Here is a 21,191-nt window from a genome sequence, read left to right on the forward strand (position 1 = left end):
TAGTTATGCAGTGCGGCCTCTTATTAATGTGTAAGCTAGGCTCTGTTTATGTAGGTTTGGTTACTTAAATTCTTTATACTGTATATAGTAGAAAAGGGCTAAAGTGACATTGAGCATACTTCCTAATGCATGTGTATTGGGCTTCAAGATTTAATTAAAGGAGTTTTCCAAGACTTAAAAAGAACTCGGAGAGTGGCCGACCTATGGTGGGATTCATACTTACCTGGGTGCCAGCTCCATTGCTCGCTGGCCGGATACCAGGTAAGTACAAACCCCATTGCGAGTTGGCCACTCTCTGGGTCTTTTTAAGTCTTGGATAACCCCTTTAAAGTGTAACTAACCCTTTAGGCCTCATGCACACGACCGTGTTTTTTTAAGGTCCGCAAAAACGGGGTCCATAGGTCCGTGATCCGTGACAGTTTTTTCGTTTGTGGGTCTTCCTTGATTTTTGGAGGATCCACGTGTCCGCCTGGCCGTGCAGAGCCAAACGGATCCGTCCTGAATTACAATGCAAGTCAATGGGGACGGATCCGTTTGACGTTGACACAATATACCTTTTCTCTAATCCGATTGTATATTTTAACTTGAAGCGTCCCCATCGCCATGGGAACGCCTCTATGTTAGCATATACCATTGGATTTGAGTTACATCGTGAAAACTCATATCCGACAGTATATTCTAACACAGAGGCGTACCCATGGTGATGGGGACGCTTCTAGTTAGAATATACTACGAACTGTGTACATAACTGCTGCCTGGCAGCACCCGATCTCTTACAGGGGGGCTGTGATCAGCACAATTAACCCCTGAAGGGGTTAATTGTGCGTATCATATCCCCCTGTAAGAGATCAGGGGCTGCCAGGCAGCAGGGGGCAGACCCCCCTCCCTCCCCAGTTTGAATATCATTGGTGGCCAGTGCGGCCCCCCCCCCCCCTCTATTGTAATATCATTGTTGGCAAGTGTGCGGCCACCCTTCCTCCCTCTATTGTATTTATATCATTGGTGGCGCAGTGTCCGGCCCCCCCTCCCTCCCCCTATTGTATTTATATAATTGGCACAGTGTCCGGCCCCCCTCCCTCCCCCTATTGTATTTATATCATTGGTGGCACAGTGTGCGGCCCCCCTCCCTCTATTGTATTTATATCATTGGTGGCACAGTGTGCGGCCCCCTCCCTCCCTCCCTCTATTGTATTTATATCATTGGTGGCACAGTGTGCGACCTCCCCCCCCGATCATTGGTGGCAGCGGAGAGTTCCGATCGGAGTCCCAGTTTAATCGCTGGGGCTTCGATCGGTAACCATGGCAACCAGGACGCTACTGCAGTCCTGGTTGCCATGGTTACTTAGCAATATTAGAAGCATCATACTTACCTGCTGGCTGCTGCGCTGTCTGTGACCGGCCGGGAGCTCCTCCTACTGGTAAGTGACAGATCATTAAGCAATGCGCCGCACAGACCTGTCACTTACCAGTAGGAGGAGCTCCCGGCCGGTCACAGACAGCGCAGCAGCCAGCAGGTAAGTATTATGCTTCTAATATTGCTAAGTAGCGTCCTGGTTGCCATGGTTACCGATCAGAACCCCAGCGATTAAACTGGGACTCCGATCGGAACTCTCCGCTGCCACCAATGATCGGGGGGGGGGGGAGGCCGCACACTGTGCCACCAATGATATAAATACAATAGAGGGGGGGGGGGCACGCTGTGCCACCAATGATATAAATGCAATAGAGGGAGGGAGGGGGGGCCGCACACTGTGCCACCAATGATATAAATACAATAGAGGGAGGGGGGGGCTGCACACTGTGCCACCAATGATATTAATACAATAGAGGGAGGGAGGGGGGGCCACACTGGCCACCAATGAAATTGAAACTGGGGAGGGAGGGGGGTCTGCCCCCTGCTGCCTGGCAGCCCCGGATCTCTTACAGGGGGCTATGATACGCACAATAAACCCCTTCAGGTGCGGCACCTGAGGGGTTAATTGTACGGATCACAGCCCCCTGTAAGAGATCGTGTGCTGCCAGGCAGCAGGGGGCAGTCATGTACTCAGTTCTCAGTATATTCTAACTAGAAGCGTCCCCATCACTATGGGAACGCCTCTGTGTTAGAATATACTGTCGGATCTGAGTTTTCACGAAGTGAAAACTCAGCTCTGAAAAAGCTTTTATGCAGACAGATCTTCGGATCCGTCTGTATGTAAGTAACCTACGGCCACTGATCATGGACACGGATGTCAATCTTGTGTGCATCCGTGTTTTTTCACGGACCCATTGACTTGAATGGGTCCGTGAACCGTTGTCCGTCAAAAAAATAGGACAGGTCATATTTTTTGGACGGACAGGATACACGGATCACGGAGGCGGATGACAAACGGTGCATTTTACGAGTTTTCAACGGACCCATTGAAAGTCAATGGATCCGCAGAAAATCATGGAACAACGGCCACGGGTGCACACAACGGTCGTGTGCATATGAGGCCTTATAGAACATTATTTTAAATGCCCTAAAACTCATTTTTATAATGTATTACTGACTTTACTGTTTTACTGCCAAAATTGGCATCCGAAGTCCAGAATGTCTTTAGCTCTTTTCACAGTTTGGAATCTGTGCACCGCTGATGTATACGGTCTATGGGTGTACACATTCCACAGTGCTGCATGAGTAGAGGCTGCTGTGAGCTCAGTACTGGCAGGAGCATAAATTGCTGCTGACTGCGCCTGCTCTGCTCAGCTTAAGCGTGGCAAGCAGATCAGTCCAGGTTTCCTGCACCAATGTGTTATGCAGAGCAATTTTGGCAGTAAAAGAGTAAAATCAATAAATTAAGTGCAGTATGTTACAAAAATTAGTTTTTGAGCATTCACAATAGTTTAAAAAAAAGTTATATAAAAGGTTAATTACACTTTAAAAACCCACTGTCATACCAGTATATTCGTAAACCCACTGTCATACCAGTATATTCGTAAACCCACTGTCATACCAGTATATTCGTAAACCCACTGTCATACCAGTATATTCGTAAACCCACTGTCATACCAGTATATTCGTAAACCCACTGTCATACCAGTATATTCGTAAACCCACTGTCATACCAGTATATTCGGAAACTCGCTGTCATACCAGTATATTCATCATACAGTGTATTCGGAAACTCGCTGTCATACCAGTATATTTGTTTACTGTCTTAATGTTATAACGTTACCATTACTTTTTCAGTTATTTATTGATATGCAACTAATGTGTCTTTGGTTATAGGTACAATAAAATCTTTTCTATTTATAGTGCACACATAATCCAGTGGTTTAGTGTACACTTTGTTACTTAATATTACCACATTAGTTCCTTGGCACTTAGACGAAGTTTATGTTGAAAATGTTTACAGATGTGGTCATGCCTACACCCTACTACCACTCCTAAGCCACTATTACACTGGCCAATTGTCAGCTAGATCATCGGTAACGAGCGTGCGTATGAAGGCTCATTACCAATGATCTGGCAGTGTAATAGTTTCGCAGATTACACAATGAACGAACAAACGTGCATTCATTGGACAATCCAGATTTTTAAAGATGCTTGAAAATCATTGCTTGCCCGCGGCAGATCATGGTGTCTAATCACAATATGGGGACGAGCAATGACATTAGCGATCGCTCCTCCCTATACAGTGGAGGAGATCGCTGCATGTAATAGCAGCGGTCTCCTCCACTAACGAGCAGGCAATGCTTCCTTCCAGACAATTGCCTTCAAATTCTGTTAGTGTAATACTAGTCCTGAAGTGAACCATGATATATAGCGTAGTCTGCAGGGAAATTATTCCGCAAAACGTCTAAGAAAACAACGCAGCGTCAAATAGTAACAAAGATAAGACAAATCTCATGTAGATTTTGTATTTTTTGCTTAGGTGCAGAAATTGACCTGTTGTGCAGATTTTAAAATCTGCAGCCTGTCCATTGTTTTTGCGATGCAGCACCTTCTGTAGTGTGGTTTTCCAGAACCCTCAATGTGTTTGTTTACAAAAACAGAAAATCATCAAAAAAAATGCACCAAAACCGCAATATATAGTGCTAATTTATGTGCGCTTTTGGGGCAGATTTATTGCAGATTTTCAGTACACAAATATGCACCATGTGCAGGCCCCCTTAGGACTGTTTCACATGAGCAAGTCCATGGCGGGAATCCCGCTCCCTGTGCGAGTGTTATCCTCCGTTCTGGACTTGCAGGAGCGCACGGCTTTATCAGGATTTATAATGATTTGTGCCTCTGCTTGACCTTACTTCTACACAATCACAGTGACATAAGGCTGTCAGAATGATCCTGTAGGAGTGAGGTCATACATAGGCTCACTGCATTCTGAATCCTGATAATGCCGTGCTCTCCTGCAAGTCAAGAATGGAGGATCGCGCTCACACATGGAGCGTGATTCCTGCAATGGACTCGCTAGTGTGAAACAGCCCTTAAAGGTGACTAAACCTTTCTTTAGTTAATTGCGCTGCTCTGCTCCTTCAGCTCTCAACGGCTGTGCATAGCTTTTCAAGCGTGTGGAGCACAAATCCCATATACATGCAGTGGAGTCATAGTCCACGTGCTCAAGTGGCCAAGCGGGGTTGTTGAAAGCCGAGGAGCGGTGCTTCTGCCCCTACGTATTTTTCAACACAGGTTTATAATCTTTGCTGGAGAGTCCAGGCCGTACTGGAACTGGCACCGTAGCTTTCCTCTAAATAAAATGCCCATATGTTAACCCATTTATTAAAGTGTATGGACTACAGTGTTGTTAGAAAAAACATTGTTGGCTCACAGAATAAAAAGAATGTATGTTCTCCAAACCTCAAGCCCACGGCCACGATTTGTAATTCAGTTCAAGACACTACTGCATTTTTCCTTCGATCTTTATTTTATTGGCAAATGATAAAAAAAATTCCAATGAGTAGAGATATTTATATTTGAAGTTGAACTTTAAAGTGCTGCAGTCATTTAACTCACTGTGTAAGACATTTGCATGTATGAAAAAAGTAAATTTGCCTGTAAATCAGGAGAAAGCAGAAGATTCAATGGCAAAATAAGACAAGGTTCCACTTTGGATCCGTTACAATGCGTTATGCCAAGCATGTGTGTAAACACTGAAATCCATTGCCCGCAGACTAAGTAGAACTTGTGTGGTTCTCTCCTAGCCAGTTGTCAGACAACATAACAAAAATCGATGTTCTAGCTTGGGGTACTGTCACACCAGCGTTTTTCTTTTCCGGCACTGAGTTCCGTCCTAGGGCCTCAATACCGGAAAAAAACTGATCAGTTTTATTCTAATGCATTCTGAATAGAGAGCAATTCGTTCAGGATGCATCAGTTCAGTCGCTCTTTTGTTTTTTGGTCAGAGAAATTTTTCTCTCAAGCCCAAAATCCGGAACACTTCCCAGAATGCCGGATCCAGCATTAATTTCCATTGAAATGTGATAGTGCATTAAAATTGCCGCATTGACGAATCCGTTCTTCCGGTCCGCCCATTCACAGACCTTTAAATCAGTGGAAAAAAAAAATACAGGATCCGTTTTTCCAGATGACACCGGAGAGACAAATCCGGTATTTAAATGCATTTGTCAGACGGACCCGCATCTGGGTCCGTCTGACAAATGCATCCGTTTGCGTCTGGATTGCCAGATCCGGCAGGCAGTTCCGATCCTCTGACGCAAGTGTGAAAGTAGCCTTATTATGGTAAATGTTATATTCCATGGCTTTGTGGACCCACCTGGCAAATATTCACCCAGATCTGCATGTAGAGAAGGTGGTGACCGTATATGTGACAGTCCTCCTTGTGAGGATTGACTTTTCTGAAACACATTGAACTTTGTCAGGTTTGAGCCATAACCTTGCCGCTCCTGTATAGACCTTTATAAACAGTTTTCCCATTTCACTTTTGTGTGTGTTCCAAAAAGACGTCTTTGAGCTCTGGAAAGTTGTTTGCCTTATACATCCAAGGGTATAATTACATCCACAGAGAACTTCACAATTTCCAACCATATACGAATAAAGGATTCCCTCTTAGCTCAGAGAATTTTTTCACTTTCAGTCCAGTAGTTAAAGCCTGGCAATGAGACAACTATCCAGTTTTCAGTCCCATTGTATGTTTAGTGCTTTCATTCTTTGTATCGATAAAGAAAAGTGCTTGTTCATGGCTCATTATTGAAGTGTTCTCTGGTGCTTCTCACCAAAATGAGTCCTTGTGCTGCCTCCTTATGAAGAGGTGGTTACTGTAAATGTTCTATAAGTAACCAGAACGGAAATTAGACAATACTTTCTTCTAGCTCATCTGAGCCAGTGAATAACACTGGTTTTCCCTTGGGTAACTCCGTCCCACAGTGCGAAAGCATGCCATGTACAGATTGACTCCTCTTTGTCCATATAACACTAAGTCGCTTGGCATAGCTATAACAAGTTGTGGTGGCCATTTCCCCCATGTCCACAGAACAGCTTCGCTTTGTTTTTGGAATACCAAAACCTATACCATCTTCAGGACTTGATCCACAATGTGACCCTTCAGTACCTGAAGCCTTTATAGTTTTGTCCTCCATCTTCTGTGACACTTCTCTCTGTCTGACCTTTCTACGTTGAGGTTTAACTCCATGGACAATCCTCCCAGAATCCTCTTTATACGTCACCTGGGAGCAACTGGCTTTGGCAGACTCGTTGTTTAGTCTTCTTTGTAGAAGCATGCCATTGGGTGTTAACTGGTTTCCATTAGTTTGGGAGTAAACGTTGGTTACTTTTGGAATGTCCGAGTGGGCAGTGCTGCATACCTTGTATTTTACCATCATAACCACGGTAAAGACCAGCAAAGTCACCACAATGACTCCCCCAATGATAATTGTTAAAGTGCCTCCCAGAAAATGAGCATGCAGTGAGCGACAGTCTGGGTATGCCTCTCCTGTAGTAAACTGAACACATCCCAAGGATTTGGTTGCAGCCAGTGAGGTTGCAACATCGTCAAAAATGGCTAAAATGCAAAGATCGTAGTCTACTCCTGAAATTAGGTGCTTCAAAGTAAAGTACTTGGTTGTGGAAGGCAGAATCCTGAAAGGAAAAAAAGATTGCTTTAGTTTTACACTTTTTGTACAAATAATCTCAAATTCTTCTGCCTTACTTATCGTTGACTATCTGCATCATTTCAAAGGATATAACTTTTTTTTAAAGCAATTATTGCAATAAGAGATGCATTTTAATGATAGGAATTCTTAGACTGACCATACACAATGTGCCGCTCGTGGATGTCCGCTGATTGCCAGGCCACATCTGTACTTTCCAGTCAGCGCCTGTAATAGCATTCACAGACCAGCAATACAGGAGGGGACTGGCAATTAGCACTTCTCCCCATTTATTTCCCCTGCTTGACTGCATCATGATCGGGCAGCCTTAAGCATCAGATTTATGTACAGTATTTACAAGAAGAAAGGGTTTGTACCTAGATAGAAACGTATCAGCTAGACCCTCTGGCTCCTGACTGATCTCACTGTGAAGGGGAAGCAACATACGCCACATGTGAGACAAATGGAGAACATTTTCTAAAAATTTACCCTTTAGCCTAAAATAAGTGCAATGCAATAATAAGAAAATTGTGTTCATAGCTTTTAAATCTTCTTTAAGGGGGTGTGCAGTCATTAATATTAATGACCTATCCTCAGAATCGGATTGGTGGGGTCCGATTCCCGACTCCCCTGCCGATCAGCTGTTTGAAGAGGAGGCGGTGCTCATGCAAGTGCTACTTCCTCTTTAAGATTACACTTACACTTTGAATGGAACAAGCACTTGTAAATACACTGCGCCACCGCTGGATGCGAGACAACGCGCAATGTAATCTTGAAGAGAAAGTAGTGCTAGTGCGAGCGCCTCCTCCTCTCCAAACAGTGGATCATCGGGGGTGCTGGGAGTCGATCCTCCATCGATCAGATATTGCTGACTGATCCTGAGATTAGTATTACTGGCTGCACAAACGCTTTACATAACGTCAGGATATTTTGTAGCCCAGTCAGACGGTACATGTTTAGATTGAAGCATTTGGGACTCAAGTAGAGGACTCGGCACACACTGCCAAGAACATCAGCCCTACCACATAATACAGTAGTTGGGCCTTTAAACATATATCTAATGCTAGCAAAATGCTGATCTTTTAATTTAGTACTAAGATTATTTTCATGGTTATGGTTTGTCGCATTATGACCAAGAAATGCTTCACAGTATACTTGTCCATTGTTACATTATTGCACAGGTTTCATTCCATCAACTTGATTCGAGTCCATTGATCATACCGTAAAATCATACCGTTAAAGTCTTAAGAGATTTATTTGTGTCATTATTGCTCTTTGCAAATGACAGATATTAGTTCACTGCATTGTTGGGCTGTGCATATCGTTTCCTCTCAATCCATACCAGGCATAATCACTACATTTTATCTTTGCATACAGACGTCTGTTGGGTCTCATCATTTGGTAATCTTTAGGGAAACGGCTGTTACTGGCAGAATTCTATTATCTCTCTCCCACCGGCGCTAGAATAGGGCTCCATTATCCCCTTGAGACTGTAGTGCTGACACCGGATCCTCAGACTCTGCACTAGATGCCCTGAAATGAACTGCAGTTGCTCCGTAATCAGGTTCAGCTCTCCAAAAAGTGTGATTGGTGAAATAAAATCTAACTGAAAATCCTCTCATGAAATGTGAAAATGTAGACCTGTCTGACATTCACTTAGTGAGTTTGTCAGCGTCTGTCTTAATAGACCCAATTAGGGATGCATACATGGACTGTTTAATATTAATGTAGAAAGTTAGGGGTTTTGTTTGTTCAGGGAGAAGGCCAACCATTGTTCCTGTAATTAGAGCTCACCGCCAGCATATACATTCAGTAATGTAAAGATCTGAGACCCCCAGCAGTAAGCTTTTTTCCCACTGCCATGCAATGTTCTGGATGCTTTTGTGATGGTACATGATGTAGGTCAGAGTTTGGAGAACAATTACAGAGTAGTGTCCAAAAAGGTCTTTTCATAGACTGTTTTTTATGGAGATCGCAATACCAAAAAATGTTTAGGCCTTAAAGGAAGCCTGTCTCATTATACGTGCAGTCCTTTATGTGGGCAGCACGGTATAGGAGTAAGAACCAAGCAGATAGGGGATAGTGGGAGAAGATTCAGTGGAATTTATGCAATAAAACCTCTGGTCTTTCCATGCTCAGCAATTCTGTGGACCGTCCAACTCAGTGATTGTATGCACATGAATACAAGGAAGGCTCCGTGTCAATGAATCGGGCCGCCAACTGGACTCCAAATCTTAGAAAGCACAGAGCTTTTAATGGACAAGTTACACATTTTCTCATAAAATCTGCTCGAGTCCCCCTATTCCATAACTTTCTGCCCACAGATCAGATCAGTTGCCATGTTCAACATGACAGGTCCCCTTTAGCTACCCTACTTGTTCATTTGTAACTTCCTCACCAATACGAACAAAACTTATCACTAGATGAGTTGAGAGCTTTTTGGTTATTTATATAGGTTACCTGCCTATATATAGTTTTACTTTAAAGCATCATTCTAAGGGTCCATTCACACATCTGTAAGTGTTTTGCCGATCCACAAAACACTGACACCGGCCATGTGTACATGGCTGGCACTATAATAGAAAATGCCTATTCTTGTCTGCTATTGCGGACAAGAATAGGACATATTCTATCTTTTTGCGGAACGGAAGTGCAGATGCGGACAGCACACTGTGTGCTGTCTGCATATTTTCTGGCCCCATTGAAAATGAACGGTTCCCAAAAATGAATGGGTCCGCACCCATTCCGTATCATTGCGGAACGGATCTGGACCATTCATACAGAAGTCTGTGTCAACCAACTGTTTTCCTATTTTGGACGGGCACTCAGTTAAAAGGACCCTCAAGTTGGAATGCTCAGTATAAATAAAATTAAAAAGGACCTTTCATGGTTTTGTATTAATGAAGATAAATACCTTTACTTGCGGAGTAGCCCCGCTGATGCTGCCTGATTTTTTTAAAATATCGCTGCTGTGCCCCCTAACCCCCCCCCCCCCCCCCCAATTTTTTATACTTAGTATGCTAATACTGAGCATCGGAACAGAGAGGAGGAGACGCCAGGGTTTCTCAATGGGTGTCTCCTTCCTGGCTGTGCCGCGATCCAGTCACAGGGGAGAGCGTCACAGCCAGGGAGAAAAAAAACTAACCTTCTCCAGGGTGGCAGCATCAGCGGGTGGTATCCCGCAAGTACAAGTATTTATCTCCATGAATACAAAACCATGAAAGGTCCTCTTTAAGAAGTATTCTGGTAAGAAGTTATTCTCTATAACTATTAGATTGGCAGAGGTCTGATCACTGGCACCCCCGCTAATTTCAAGAACAGGGGCTCTTTAGACCAAAATGAATGTGGTGACTGGTGGAACATGCACACTACTGCTCCATTCATCTCTATAGGACTTTTGGAGATAGCAGAGTACTGTACTCAGCTATATTCAGCAGTGTGCATGCTCATTCATTAGCTCCTTTTATTTCTGGGGTCCCCGTTCTCAAGATTGTAGAGTTCCAGCAGCATTCCGACCAAAATAATTGCAGCCCACAGTTTCCCCAAGCTTGACCTTCCATGTGGGTTATTGGAAATTTAGGCTAATGTTTTTTCAAGAACAAAGTGCTAGTTTTAAATTATGTTTTGGGGTTATAGTTAGGACTTGGGGTCGGCTAATCTTAGCCTTTAAATTGTATTCTCTTCAATCATTCAGCTGTAGTCTAACTTTTGCCCTATAGATCTTGCTACATAACCCAAGTATGATTTAGCTTAGACACAACTGACTGCATTTCAGTAATGGCGTATTGTTCCTTCCTCAGTGGTGAGGTCCTAAGCAGCTTCTCACTACTGCTGCCACCACCATGTTTGATTCTAAGTGTAATGTGCTTACTGAAGAAGACTACACTCATCTTATGCCAGACCTTATGGACCTGTGTTCCACTTTTCACTCATTTGTCCCTAAAACATAATTTCTAGCAGCATAACAGCTTATTGAGAATGTTTTTCTTTAGATTTAGGTCTAAGATGTTTTATGATGCTTTCTGCTTTATGTCAGACTGAAAGAATTTAGCTTTAAATGTCAGTTTAGAGATAATGATGCAGAATGTGGTTTCGGGGGAATACTAGGATCATAGAACTAGCTGTATAACTCTTTTTACATTGTTGTATTTCAATAGTTTTTTCCTCCTCTTTTCTGGTATTTGCTTTTATTATGGTGTAAGTTCTTGTACAAACTTTGCAGTGATTATTTCAGAGAGACTAAAACACGGAATTATGAAAAACATTTGAAATAGTGGCTAAAAGAGGTGGAACCAGTTATAAACTTTAGTCCTTTCACAAGGTCTGACCATCATTATTATTAGTGCAGTTACGTTTTTCTTTAGTTACTGTATATTCTAAAGAGAGCATTTTTTTCTGCGCTCATCTACAACCACCAAATAATATAATGGCCAGCAGCCAAAAAGAAGGGGCAGACATATGCTTCTGAGATTGCCTTGAGCCTGGATAGAGGAACCTCAATAGAACTGTACCTATCAATTAAAATACTGTGTAATAATTGACAGAACTAAGAACATTATAATATTCAGTATCAATTCATTCAAGACCTTCATCTATTGCATTTTGTCAGTAGCTTAGGATATAGGTAGAAACATAATTATCTGGAACTATGAGAAGTAAAGTTGCTTTTTTTTTATTATAAATGAATTTGCTAATAGTCTTAACTAAAAATCTCCTTTGTGTTTCCATTGCAATGGACTGCGAATTAATCTTGTGTGCAGCGTGAATCCTGCCGGTAACAGATAAAATGATGGAGAATCCGACTGGACAGCGTTTGTCTGTAGTCTGCTACCATAGAAACACACAGGTCTGCTTAACGGCTGTATACAAAATAAGATGAGAACATTTCTCATTAAAGGGGTTCTATACCTTTTTCTTACTGACAATCTATCCTTTAGATATGTAATCAGCTTTTGATCGGCGGGTCCATCACTGGGATCCCAGTCAGCTGTTTAAAAAGGCAGCAGTGCTCTCAGTAGTGTCACAACTATGTCACGTGGCCTGGCCACAGCTCAGCCCCATTGAAGTAAATGGGGCTGAGCTGTGCCCAGGCCACTAGACATAGTTGTGACATAGCTGGCCTTCAGGAAGCAGCGATAAGGCCACAGTGCTACTGCCTTCTCAAACAGCTAATCGGCGGGTGTCACGGTTGTCGCACCCCCACTGATTAGATGCTGATTACCTATCCAAAGGTTAAATCATCAATAACAAAAAGATATAGAACCCCTTTAAGTTGATTTGCACAATTGCCCCTCTTTGCATCTAGATGCATTGGGGGAAATAAAACCATGGTGGAGACTCTACTCTGGAATTACCATAATGGTGCTGCCTTGCTGATACCTGAAGCTAATGGGTTAATATTATGTTGTTAATTCATATTAATATTCTCTTTCCTTCAATTACTAATAAGAGAGTGTCCATGGCATTTGCTATGTAGAGGAAGACAAATTGTAATCTACAGTACAGAACTTGGATACACAGCGGAGTTTTCTTACCTGTAAACCAGTGTGTCGTCCGCAGTGCAGTTGTATTGGACCTGGTACATCCATACTACATAGGCTGACCTGTTTATGTACCATCTTATCAGTGCAGAAGATGAAGTGACTTCAGTCACCACAACAGCATTGTCCTGTGTCTTCCTGTCTTCTGTAGCATTAACAGATGTCTTTGATGAAGTGGTGATATCAGAAGACCCAGGATCCTGCCTCAGTACACTAACTGTTCCATTATTGCGATGGGGCAAAGGGATCATTTTTAGATCTACTTGGGCTGTTGATTCCCCAGCAGCATTGATTGCTATACAAGTATATGCTCCATCGTCCCTGATAGTTGTAACTAGTATGTCTAAGGTTCCATTTCGATAAGAAGTTGTCCTAGATGAGTTTGCCATTATTTTATCATCTGGTGATACCCAATGAATTACAGGCTCTGGGTCTCCAATCGCACGACACTTCAGTGTTGCCCTTTGTCCTTCTAACACCCAAAGCTGATGTGTGTGACGTGTAATTAGTGGGGGCTCACATGTGAACTCCTCTTCTGGTATTGACCAGAAATAACGCCCAGCTAGCTGTGGAGGGGACGCACACGTTTCCATGTCATCCTCTCTTACTAATCTGCGTAACCATAATAGCTCACAGTTGCAATGAAATGGATTACCTCCAAAATTTAGCACAATTGTTGATGTATAAGGGGTAGGGCTGACCACTCCAGTTTGGGAACGGACAAAAAGTGGGTCTGGAGGTAGTGTACGCAGCCTGTTAGATGTCATGTCCAGTCTGGAAAGCTTGTAAAGTTCTGAGAACGTGCCTTCCATTACAAAGTCTATAAGGTTGTGGTCGAGATTGAGTGTATGTAAACTAACCATGTTCTGGATAGCCTCCCATGGAACACTAATCAGATTGTTATAGGATAAATCCAAGTCCTCCAAAGTTGAGAGGAAATCATCAAAAGTAGGTACTGGGATTGTCACAAGCTGGTTATTGTTGATAATGAGATGTTGAAGATTTAGCATGCCTCTCAAAGAGTCTTCATGAATGGCAGTAAGACGGTTTCCATCTAAATGTAAAGACCTCAAGCTCTCAAGATCACCAAAGGCATAAGGTTGAATGTTATCAATTGTGTTTCTTGATAATGTGAGGTCCACCAACCCTGTCATATTAAGGAAGTCTTCTTGATCCACTACTCTAATAAAGTTATCCGCCAACCGTAGCTCCACAGTCCTGCGATCTATATTGGGTGGCACATAGAGTAGTCCCTTGTTAGCGCAGAGTGTGCTGAGAGATTCTGAAAGGTTTTGGCAGGTGCAATGAAAGGGACAAGAATGGACCATGGTCACAAGGCTTCCTAGCAGTAGAACACCCCAGACCAACTTTTCCATGGTAGATGAAGTGTTAACGCCTGCAAAAGAAAAATTATGTTTGTTAACTTGTCAGGTTTTGTAATCTTGATTAAAAAACAAAGAGAAAACTAGAAATTTTTCAGATCATCTATGTTGTGCTAAAGTTTGTCATCTCCTTACGCCTTTAACTCAAGAACATCTCTCATATCTGCTTCTTCCACAACCTTGAGTGATCATCATCTCCCGTCTGGACTACTGTAATATCATCCTCTGGCCTTCTGTCTAGCACTCTCGCACCTCTCCAATCTATCTTCATATGTTCTGCTCAGTTAATCCACCACTCCTCTTGTTTCTCCTCTGCCTCTCTCCTTTCTGTCCCTTCACTGGCTCCCCATGGTCCAGCAAATTTAGTTCAAAGTATCAACAACTACATATAAAGCTGTCCGCAATCTGTCCCCTCATATCTGACCTGCTTTCCTGATACATCCCCACACGTAATCTCCAATCCTCACAAGACCTCTTTATTTGTTCTACTCTTGTCTAGTCCCTGCACAATAATTTACAACATTTCTCACATGCATTTCCCCGACTCTATAACTCACTACCCCTGCACATGACTCTCCCCCAACATTGAAAGCTGGAAAATTTATATGAAAAACCCAGCTCTTTAGGAAGGCCTACCTCCTAAAATAATCATGCTGCCAGCACACAGTCAGATGAGCAGCTTTTACCCTGATCTACTGTTTCCCCTTTTCCTTGTAGATTGTAAGATCCAGCAGGCAGGGTCCTGTCCCCCTCTATATACCCCCTCTTACAATAGGTTCACTCTAGGGTTAGGCAATCCAACAGCATGTTCCAGTAGAAATGCTGTCTCTCAGCTGGACAAAAGCCCTGGTCCAAACCTGACATTAATGCCGGAAAGTGGATAGATCATCGCAAGATCCCTTTCTAGTCGGTGGAGATCCATTGGTTATCTGGAAGTATCTGGCAATGCTGAATAAAGTGAAATCTGGCATGCTGCTCTCTGAAAAAACAGCCTGCTGTATTTCATAACGCAGATGTGAACCTACCCTTAGATGTACACCATGAAATTAATGAAGTTTTCCAATAATAATAAGTAGTCTGAAGCACACCTTGCCTCTCATCAGTGGCTCAGAATGCTGCTTTATCGTTTGCTCTCTTTTGCTATAAATTGCTGGTCTATGTCCGGCACAAAATCACCAAGCCTTTACATTTTTTATACATTTTGAGAAGATTTCCTGTACAGCAAGAATAGAATATCTATAAACTACAAGCAACTAGACCACTTGTGATTAAAGTGATGATCCTGTAATGGATGCACATGAGCCAAATGAGGCTTGGTAAGTGGTAGCCTGAAGTGCTATGTTTACTACTCGTAGGTCCATGCTTCCTGTACTCTGCACTGCCTTTGAGGCTGTGATCTAGGCCATTCAGCCGCCATTACTAATGAGGTAATTTTTCCAACAGTAATATCCGGGAAATACATATGGAGACAAAGAAAGAAAAGGGAACTATATTGAGAACCTATCGCAAAATGCCTGAGCTATATCTCAAACTTGAAATAAACTGCTAGTGACATCTCCTAAACACAGTAGCCATTGACAAGGCTTGTATTTAGGTATAGGAATAACTTTGAGTACCATTTGAGACCTTACATTTCTGTAAGGTCTAATTTACAGTTTTCCTTAGTTAAGCTGAAGAAGATATTAAAGCTAATATGTAGCACTTTAGCATAATTTCCACTTCATCATAAAATACGCAATTTTTCATCAAATGCTCTCTTGAGGCTGCCATTAAAAGGGAGTGTCAATACAATCCATTATATTGCACTTAGTCGCTATACATCTGAATGCACATTACGTAAAGGAATCTTGAATGTTTTACACTTTCTCTTCTGTGCCTGCTATTATTGCTGTCGCTACGTGAATATGCGAGAGTAATGGCTCTCCTCAGCACGAGCCCACTTGGATAGTATTGAATTTCCATCCTGCATCCTTCTATTGCAAGATCAATAGCTATTTTCAGGCAGGTCTTTTCCTTCGTTCCTTCTTTAAGATGATTTCTGTTGTTAGGCTCTGCCCTACAGGCATGAACTTGTTTAGTTAAGAATGTGGTTAGGGATGCTTGACCTTAAACTTGATTCCTACTGCAACAGAAGGTCTAAACCTGTATTTACAGTCAACCTCTTTCTTTTGGGTAAAAAATTAAGGCAATTTTTCTACCACATGTACCAAAACTGCCAGAAAAAAAACTGCCTTGTTGCAGCCAATGGTTTAACTTTTTCTTCTTAGGCCTATTTCACACGGGCGTCCCGGATTCGCTCCGGATGCGTCCTGGGTGCATCCCGAGTGCGCACGCAATTTTAGTCAGTTTTGACTGAGATTGTGTTATTCAGTTTTTTCACGCGAGTGCAATGCATTTTGCACGCACGTGATAAAAAACTGAATGTGGTACCAAGACCCAAACTTCTTCACTGAAGTTTGGGTTTGGGTTTTGTGTTGTGTAAATTTTATTATTTTCCCTTATAACATGGTTATAAGGGGAAATAATAGCATTCTTAGTACAGAATGCTTAGTAAAATGTGCCTTAAGGGATTAAAAAATAAAATTACTCACCTCATCCACTTGATGGCGCAGCCGGCATCGTCTTCTTTCAGGACCTGCAAAAGGACCTTTGATGACTTAATCGCGCTCACCACGTGGTGAGCGTGGTGACGTCAGCGCAGGTCCTGCTGAATGAAGCTAGAAGGATCTTCTAGCTTCATTCAGAAGGACCTGCGCTGACGTCATCGCGCTTACCACGTGGTGAGCGAGATTAAGTCATCAAAGGTCCTTTTGCAGGTCCTGAAAGAAGACGATGCCGGCTGCGCCATCAAGTGGATGAGGTGAGTAATTTTATTTTTTAATCCCTTAAGGCACATTTTACTAAGCATCCTGTATTAAGAATGCTATTATTTTCCCTTATAACAATCTTATAAGGGAAAATAATACAGTGAATAGACTTTAATGATCGGGGTTGCTCATCCTTATCATCTCCTAGCAACCATGCGTGAAAATCGCACCCTATTCGCACTCGCTTGCGGATGCTTGCGATTTGCACGCAGCCCAATTCATTTCTATGGGGCCTGGATGGCGTGAAAACGCAGAATATAGAACATGCTGCGATTTTCACACAACGCACAAGTGATGCATGAAAAACATTGCTCATCTGCACAGCACCATTGAAATTCATGGGTCAGGATTCAGTGCTGGTGCAATGCGTTCACCTCACACATTGCACCCACGCGGTATACTCGCCTGTGCGAAAGTGGCCTTAAACTGGACTAATTCAAGCTGTACTGGATTAATTCAAGCTGTGATTGGTTGCTCAGGGTAAGAAAACCAGGGTTTCTGGAAGACCATTTTCAGAAAATGTTTCATATTGAGGCGTTTTTTATGTTTTAGTTCTATTTACTTCTTTTTCTATTAAAGAGTATCACTTATATTCACTATCTGATCCATTCTGGTCGCAGCCAGCTACGGTCTAGAACTGTTCTGCCAATTAGGCTAAGAAGGCACCTTCAATACCGTGTGGCCGTTAAGAATTCTGTCCGCCTATACAGTGTCTTTATTAGTTATCTATCAGGCGGCTGCAGCAGTTCTTGACCACAGCTGTCCGCAACGAGAACAGATCACAACCGTGCCGTGTGGTCATACCCTAATACGCCATTGTAAACTTACACGGTCTCAGCAAGTGATTTCCATCAGTGATTTGAGCCTAAACCAGAAGCAGGACCAAAACACAGAGCAGCATCAATATCAGCATCTCTGTGTAGGCTTCACTCCTGGTTTTAGCTCACAATCGCTTATGAAACTCTCTAACCAAAACACTGCCGTGTGAACTAGGCCATAAACTGTACAAGATTTATTTTTCACATCCAATGATGCTGGATGATAAATGTAGTGTATTTTTGCATTAACTTTACACTACCTATGCATTAAGTTAGTTTACTAGAAAAAAAAAAGTACCCTTTCTTTGTTGTATGCCAGTCTATCCCTGATAAAAACCATGTAGGCAGTTATGCCCATATCCTTGGGATTTTAACAGAATGGTTTTGCCCTGTGTGGGTAGCAATGCCATCTCATACAATAGACATTATGAGGCACACAGAGCTCCACCCCCTGCACACGGTCTTTGAAGATACCCACTTTTCATATTTCAGTGAATGTTATTACTATAACAGGTCAGTTTTGCTTCCCAAAAAGGACCGTAGGAAATGGCTACCTTTACAGCCTCCATTGTGGTTGTCACTGAGCTTTTCAAGGTATTTATATAGAACTATCACCCCGCTTCTGCTATTCACACTTTGACATTGGAGAGCTAATGCTTGAAATATACAGTATATATAACGAAAGGACTGAGAAGAATTCTCCATGACTTTTCATTCAAGGACAACTCAAGGACCTTTTTTGTATGTTTGCTGGAAATGCTTTTTAATCTTGTCCCTTATATTTTGTTCTGTTCAAAGTTCCAAATGTCAAAAATCATTCAGGTACATTCCTATTTCTTCTTTTCAGATGCGAGCATTTAGAATATCTGGATGGTGCCTATTTAAATATAAAATGAACACCCCTGCATATTTTTACATCTCTTCCTCTATGTATAAAGTTGCAGTCTACATTTTGCCATGCATCCCATTGCTTCTCGTCCATATTGCATGTATTTTCTTCCCAGTGCTCTAATTTATTCTTCCTCTTCTTCCCCTCTGTTCTCATGCTTCTTTTCTTCCCTCTGCTATTCTTGTCTCTAGTTGACAGTTAGCTCTGTGACCCCTTTATCTGAGAATCTGTACAAACTCCCAGGCGGGAGTGAGATCTTTGCCGGGAGCCTAGTGTCGGGGTTAATATAAATCTGTCCCTGGATCTGTCTCTAACCGTCAACATCTCACGTCGTTTCGGCACATATACACCCTAGGCTGCTGCTATACTCCTTCTGAATACATGCATCAGAGGTGTATCCCTCACCAATCAATATGATCCAATTATTCATTACGGTTTCCTCATTAATTAGCGCCTGATGAAGGTGGTCTATTTAACATACTTGTTATATGTTTGTTCATGAAGTGGGTCCTAAAAGAATTGGGTGGCAGACATGTTCTGCAGGATGTACTTTTCAAGCTTTCCTATTGAGTTAGTATTCTGCAGTATTTAGGGAAACTTTGTATTGTGAAGAGTATAACGAGCGATTTAGGAAGCATCATGAGTTGGCATTTGTTAGATGTGGTGAGATCTCCTATGCAGATAATAGCAATGCAGATATAATTGTTCGATGTCTGGAAGTATGTAAGTAACCATTGTTTTAGATGAGGTAGGCCACCAGAGTCTGCCCAGGGGGTTGCAGTGTGTGGTAACTTCTAGAGAGAACCATGCGGCCTATACGTCTCTATGCAGGATACAAAGAGAAACATTTTAAGCAGCGTCACATTGTGGATGAAAAGCCTTGATATTTGATTTTACTACATGTGGTACTTTGTAATGAAAGAGTTTAGGGCCAGCTGACAATTGAGAAATGCACATAAGTGTGTAGATACCTTCAAGAAGAAATCTAGAACCTGCCACTGGGATCTTTTATGAAGACCCTGTTCTTGTGTTGTACAGGCTCCATTCTTCCATTCCTTCCTCCTCCATACCTACAGATGAAACTTTATTAGCTTCCTTGTTGCTTAGCAAATGGTTGCTAAGCATTTCTTCTGAAAACCGGACTGTGCTAAGTGGTAAAAGATGGACACCAGTCATGTTAAAAAGTAAAAAGAATGAATGTAAATGGACTCAAACTATTTGGCAGTGAATGGCTGTTGGGCTTTAAAAACCTTGATGTGCCAGAACTGGGTGGTGAATTCCAAAAGTATTTTACAGGCCAAAGCTAACGAGGATAGACATCTGATATAACTTCTTAGAGCTAAAATAATAAAACATTAATTTGAGCCAATTATCATAACCAGCCCTTCCTCCATTATGTTCTCTAAGATGCAGCACCTCCTACTGACGAGTTCCAACCAACTGGAGGACTTGGCTCTCAGGTAAAGCAGTGTCCTTACTTCTCCTCAGTAAAAGGCTCTAAGGGCCCAGCAGCTCATAAGGGTCACGTGTGATCTCATTATCATGATTGGGAAGCCTACACACACATATCTACATATATCCTCACAATACATATCATGACATTTCTCAGTCTGGTTGCTCAGGTTGCCTCAGTCTCACTGACCTCGACCCCAAGCAGCAGTTGTGTTGTTTTTTTCCTATTGATTTTCTTTTTCTCCTCTTAATTTTCCTGCTGCAGTCCTGACATAAGTGTCACAGTGCATACTGATGTGAACGCTATATATAGGTGAGAATACAGACTTTGCATCACTGCTGTCTAAAGGAGCCGCTCCTCAGCACAAGAATTCCTCTTTAAATTTCTCTCCGACCAGTAAAGAAAGCAGTAATATAGGATCATTAGAATTGATCGAGGCACAGGCAGACGGGCAAATATAATGATTTAGTGCCTGAGTTATGAGTCGCACATGCCAGGGCGCTTTATGTCTTCACCTCTATCTCTATGGATATTAAGAGTCACCCTATGAGGTTTCTCTGATTTCATTGCCTTTATATTAGTAGCGCACTGGCAATATTTAGCCTTTTATAGCTCCTCTCCATGTTGGAGAAAGTTCAGGCGACCCCCCTGCCTCGCCCCTATGTGGGTCTCCAGCTTCGGTTTCTCCTAGGAGGTCTACATCAGGATTTTCATATCTAGTTCTCTCTGAATGACGGCTTCGTCTCTATCTTATAATTCCTAATATTTCTTACATTTCTTATCAGTTTCTATGTCAACAATCTAGTGTCTGGCGTTCTTCGAGCATATATTGTATTAGCTGGGGCTGTGCACACATATCTCTTACCCGTCCAAGATACAGTTTCCATTGGCTAGCACACATAATATGCACATGTAACCAGGCAGTGTTAAGGTACGCAGGGATGGATGCCTTGCCTTCACATATATGTAACATACATTCATTACAGTAAGCAGCCAGTATATATGTATTAATGCACACGTTCTTCTCTAATACCTGTGTGTTCCTCCTTGCCTCACTGGTCTCCCTCGGTGGTCACTGTTCTTTTGCCCTTCTGGCCTTGAGTACTTGGCATCTGTGTTGAACAGGGCATTTCCAGGGGCAGAAGACCTGAGAGCAGGGCTGTTTTTATTTCTT

At 42.4% G+C, this 21,191-nt stretch overlaps 2 protein-coding genes across 4 annotated transcripts in view; one reads left to right on the forward strand and one right to left on the reverse strand.

Moving 5' to 3' along the window:
• Positions 1–21,191, forward strand: part of PC (pyruvate carboxylase) — a 405,325-nt gene that overhangs the window by 354,323 nt on the left and 29,811 nt on the right. The gene's annotated exons all lie outside the window — the stretch shown is intronic.
• LRFN4 (leucine rich repeat and fibronectin type III domain containing 4) lies at positions 5,859–21,182 on the reverse strand. Its single transcript, XM_044270883.1, has 3 exons — positions 21,051–21,182; positions 12,603–14,004; positions 5,859–7,057 (listed from the first exon to the last, which is right to left on the reverse strand). The coding sequence occupies exons 2-3, from the start codon at positions 13,982–13,984 to the stop codon at positions 6,271–6,273; spliced, it is 2,169 nt and encodes a 722-aa protein (XP_044126818.1). The 5' UTR covers positions 13,985–14,004; positions 21,051–21,182; the 3' UTR covers positions 5,859–6,270.

Source organism: Bufo gargarizans, chromosome 10 (genome assembly GCF_014858855.1).
Source record: "Bufo gargarizans isolate SCDJY-AF-19 chromosome 10, ASM1485885v1, whole genome shotgun sequence".
In the NCBI taxonomy this organism is placed as follows: domain Eukaryota; kingdom Metazoa; phylum Chordata; class Amphibia; order Anura; family Bufonidae; genus Bufo; species Bufo gargarizans.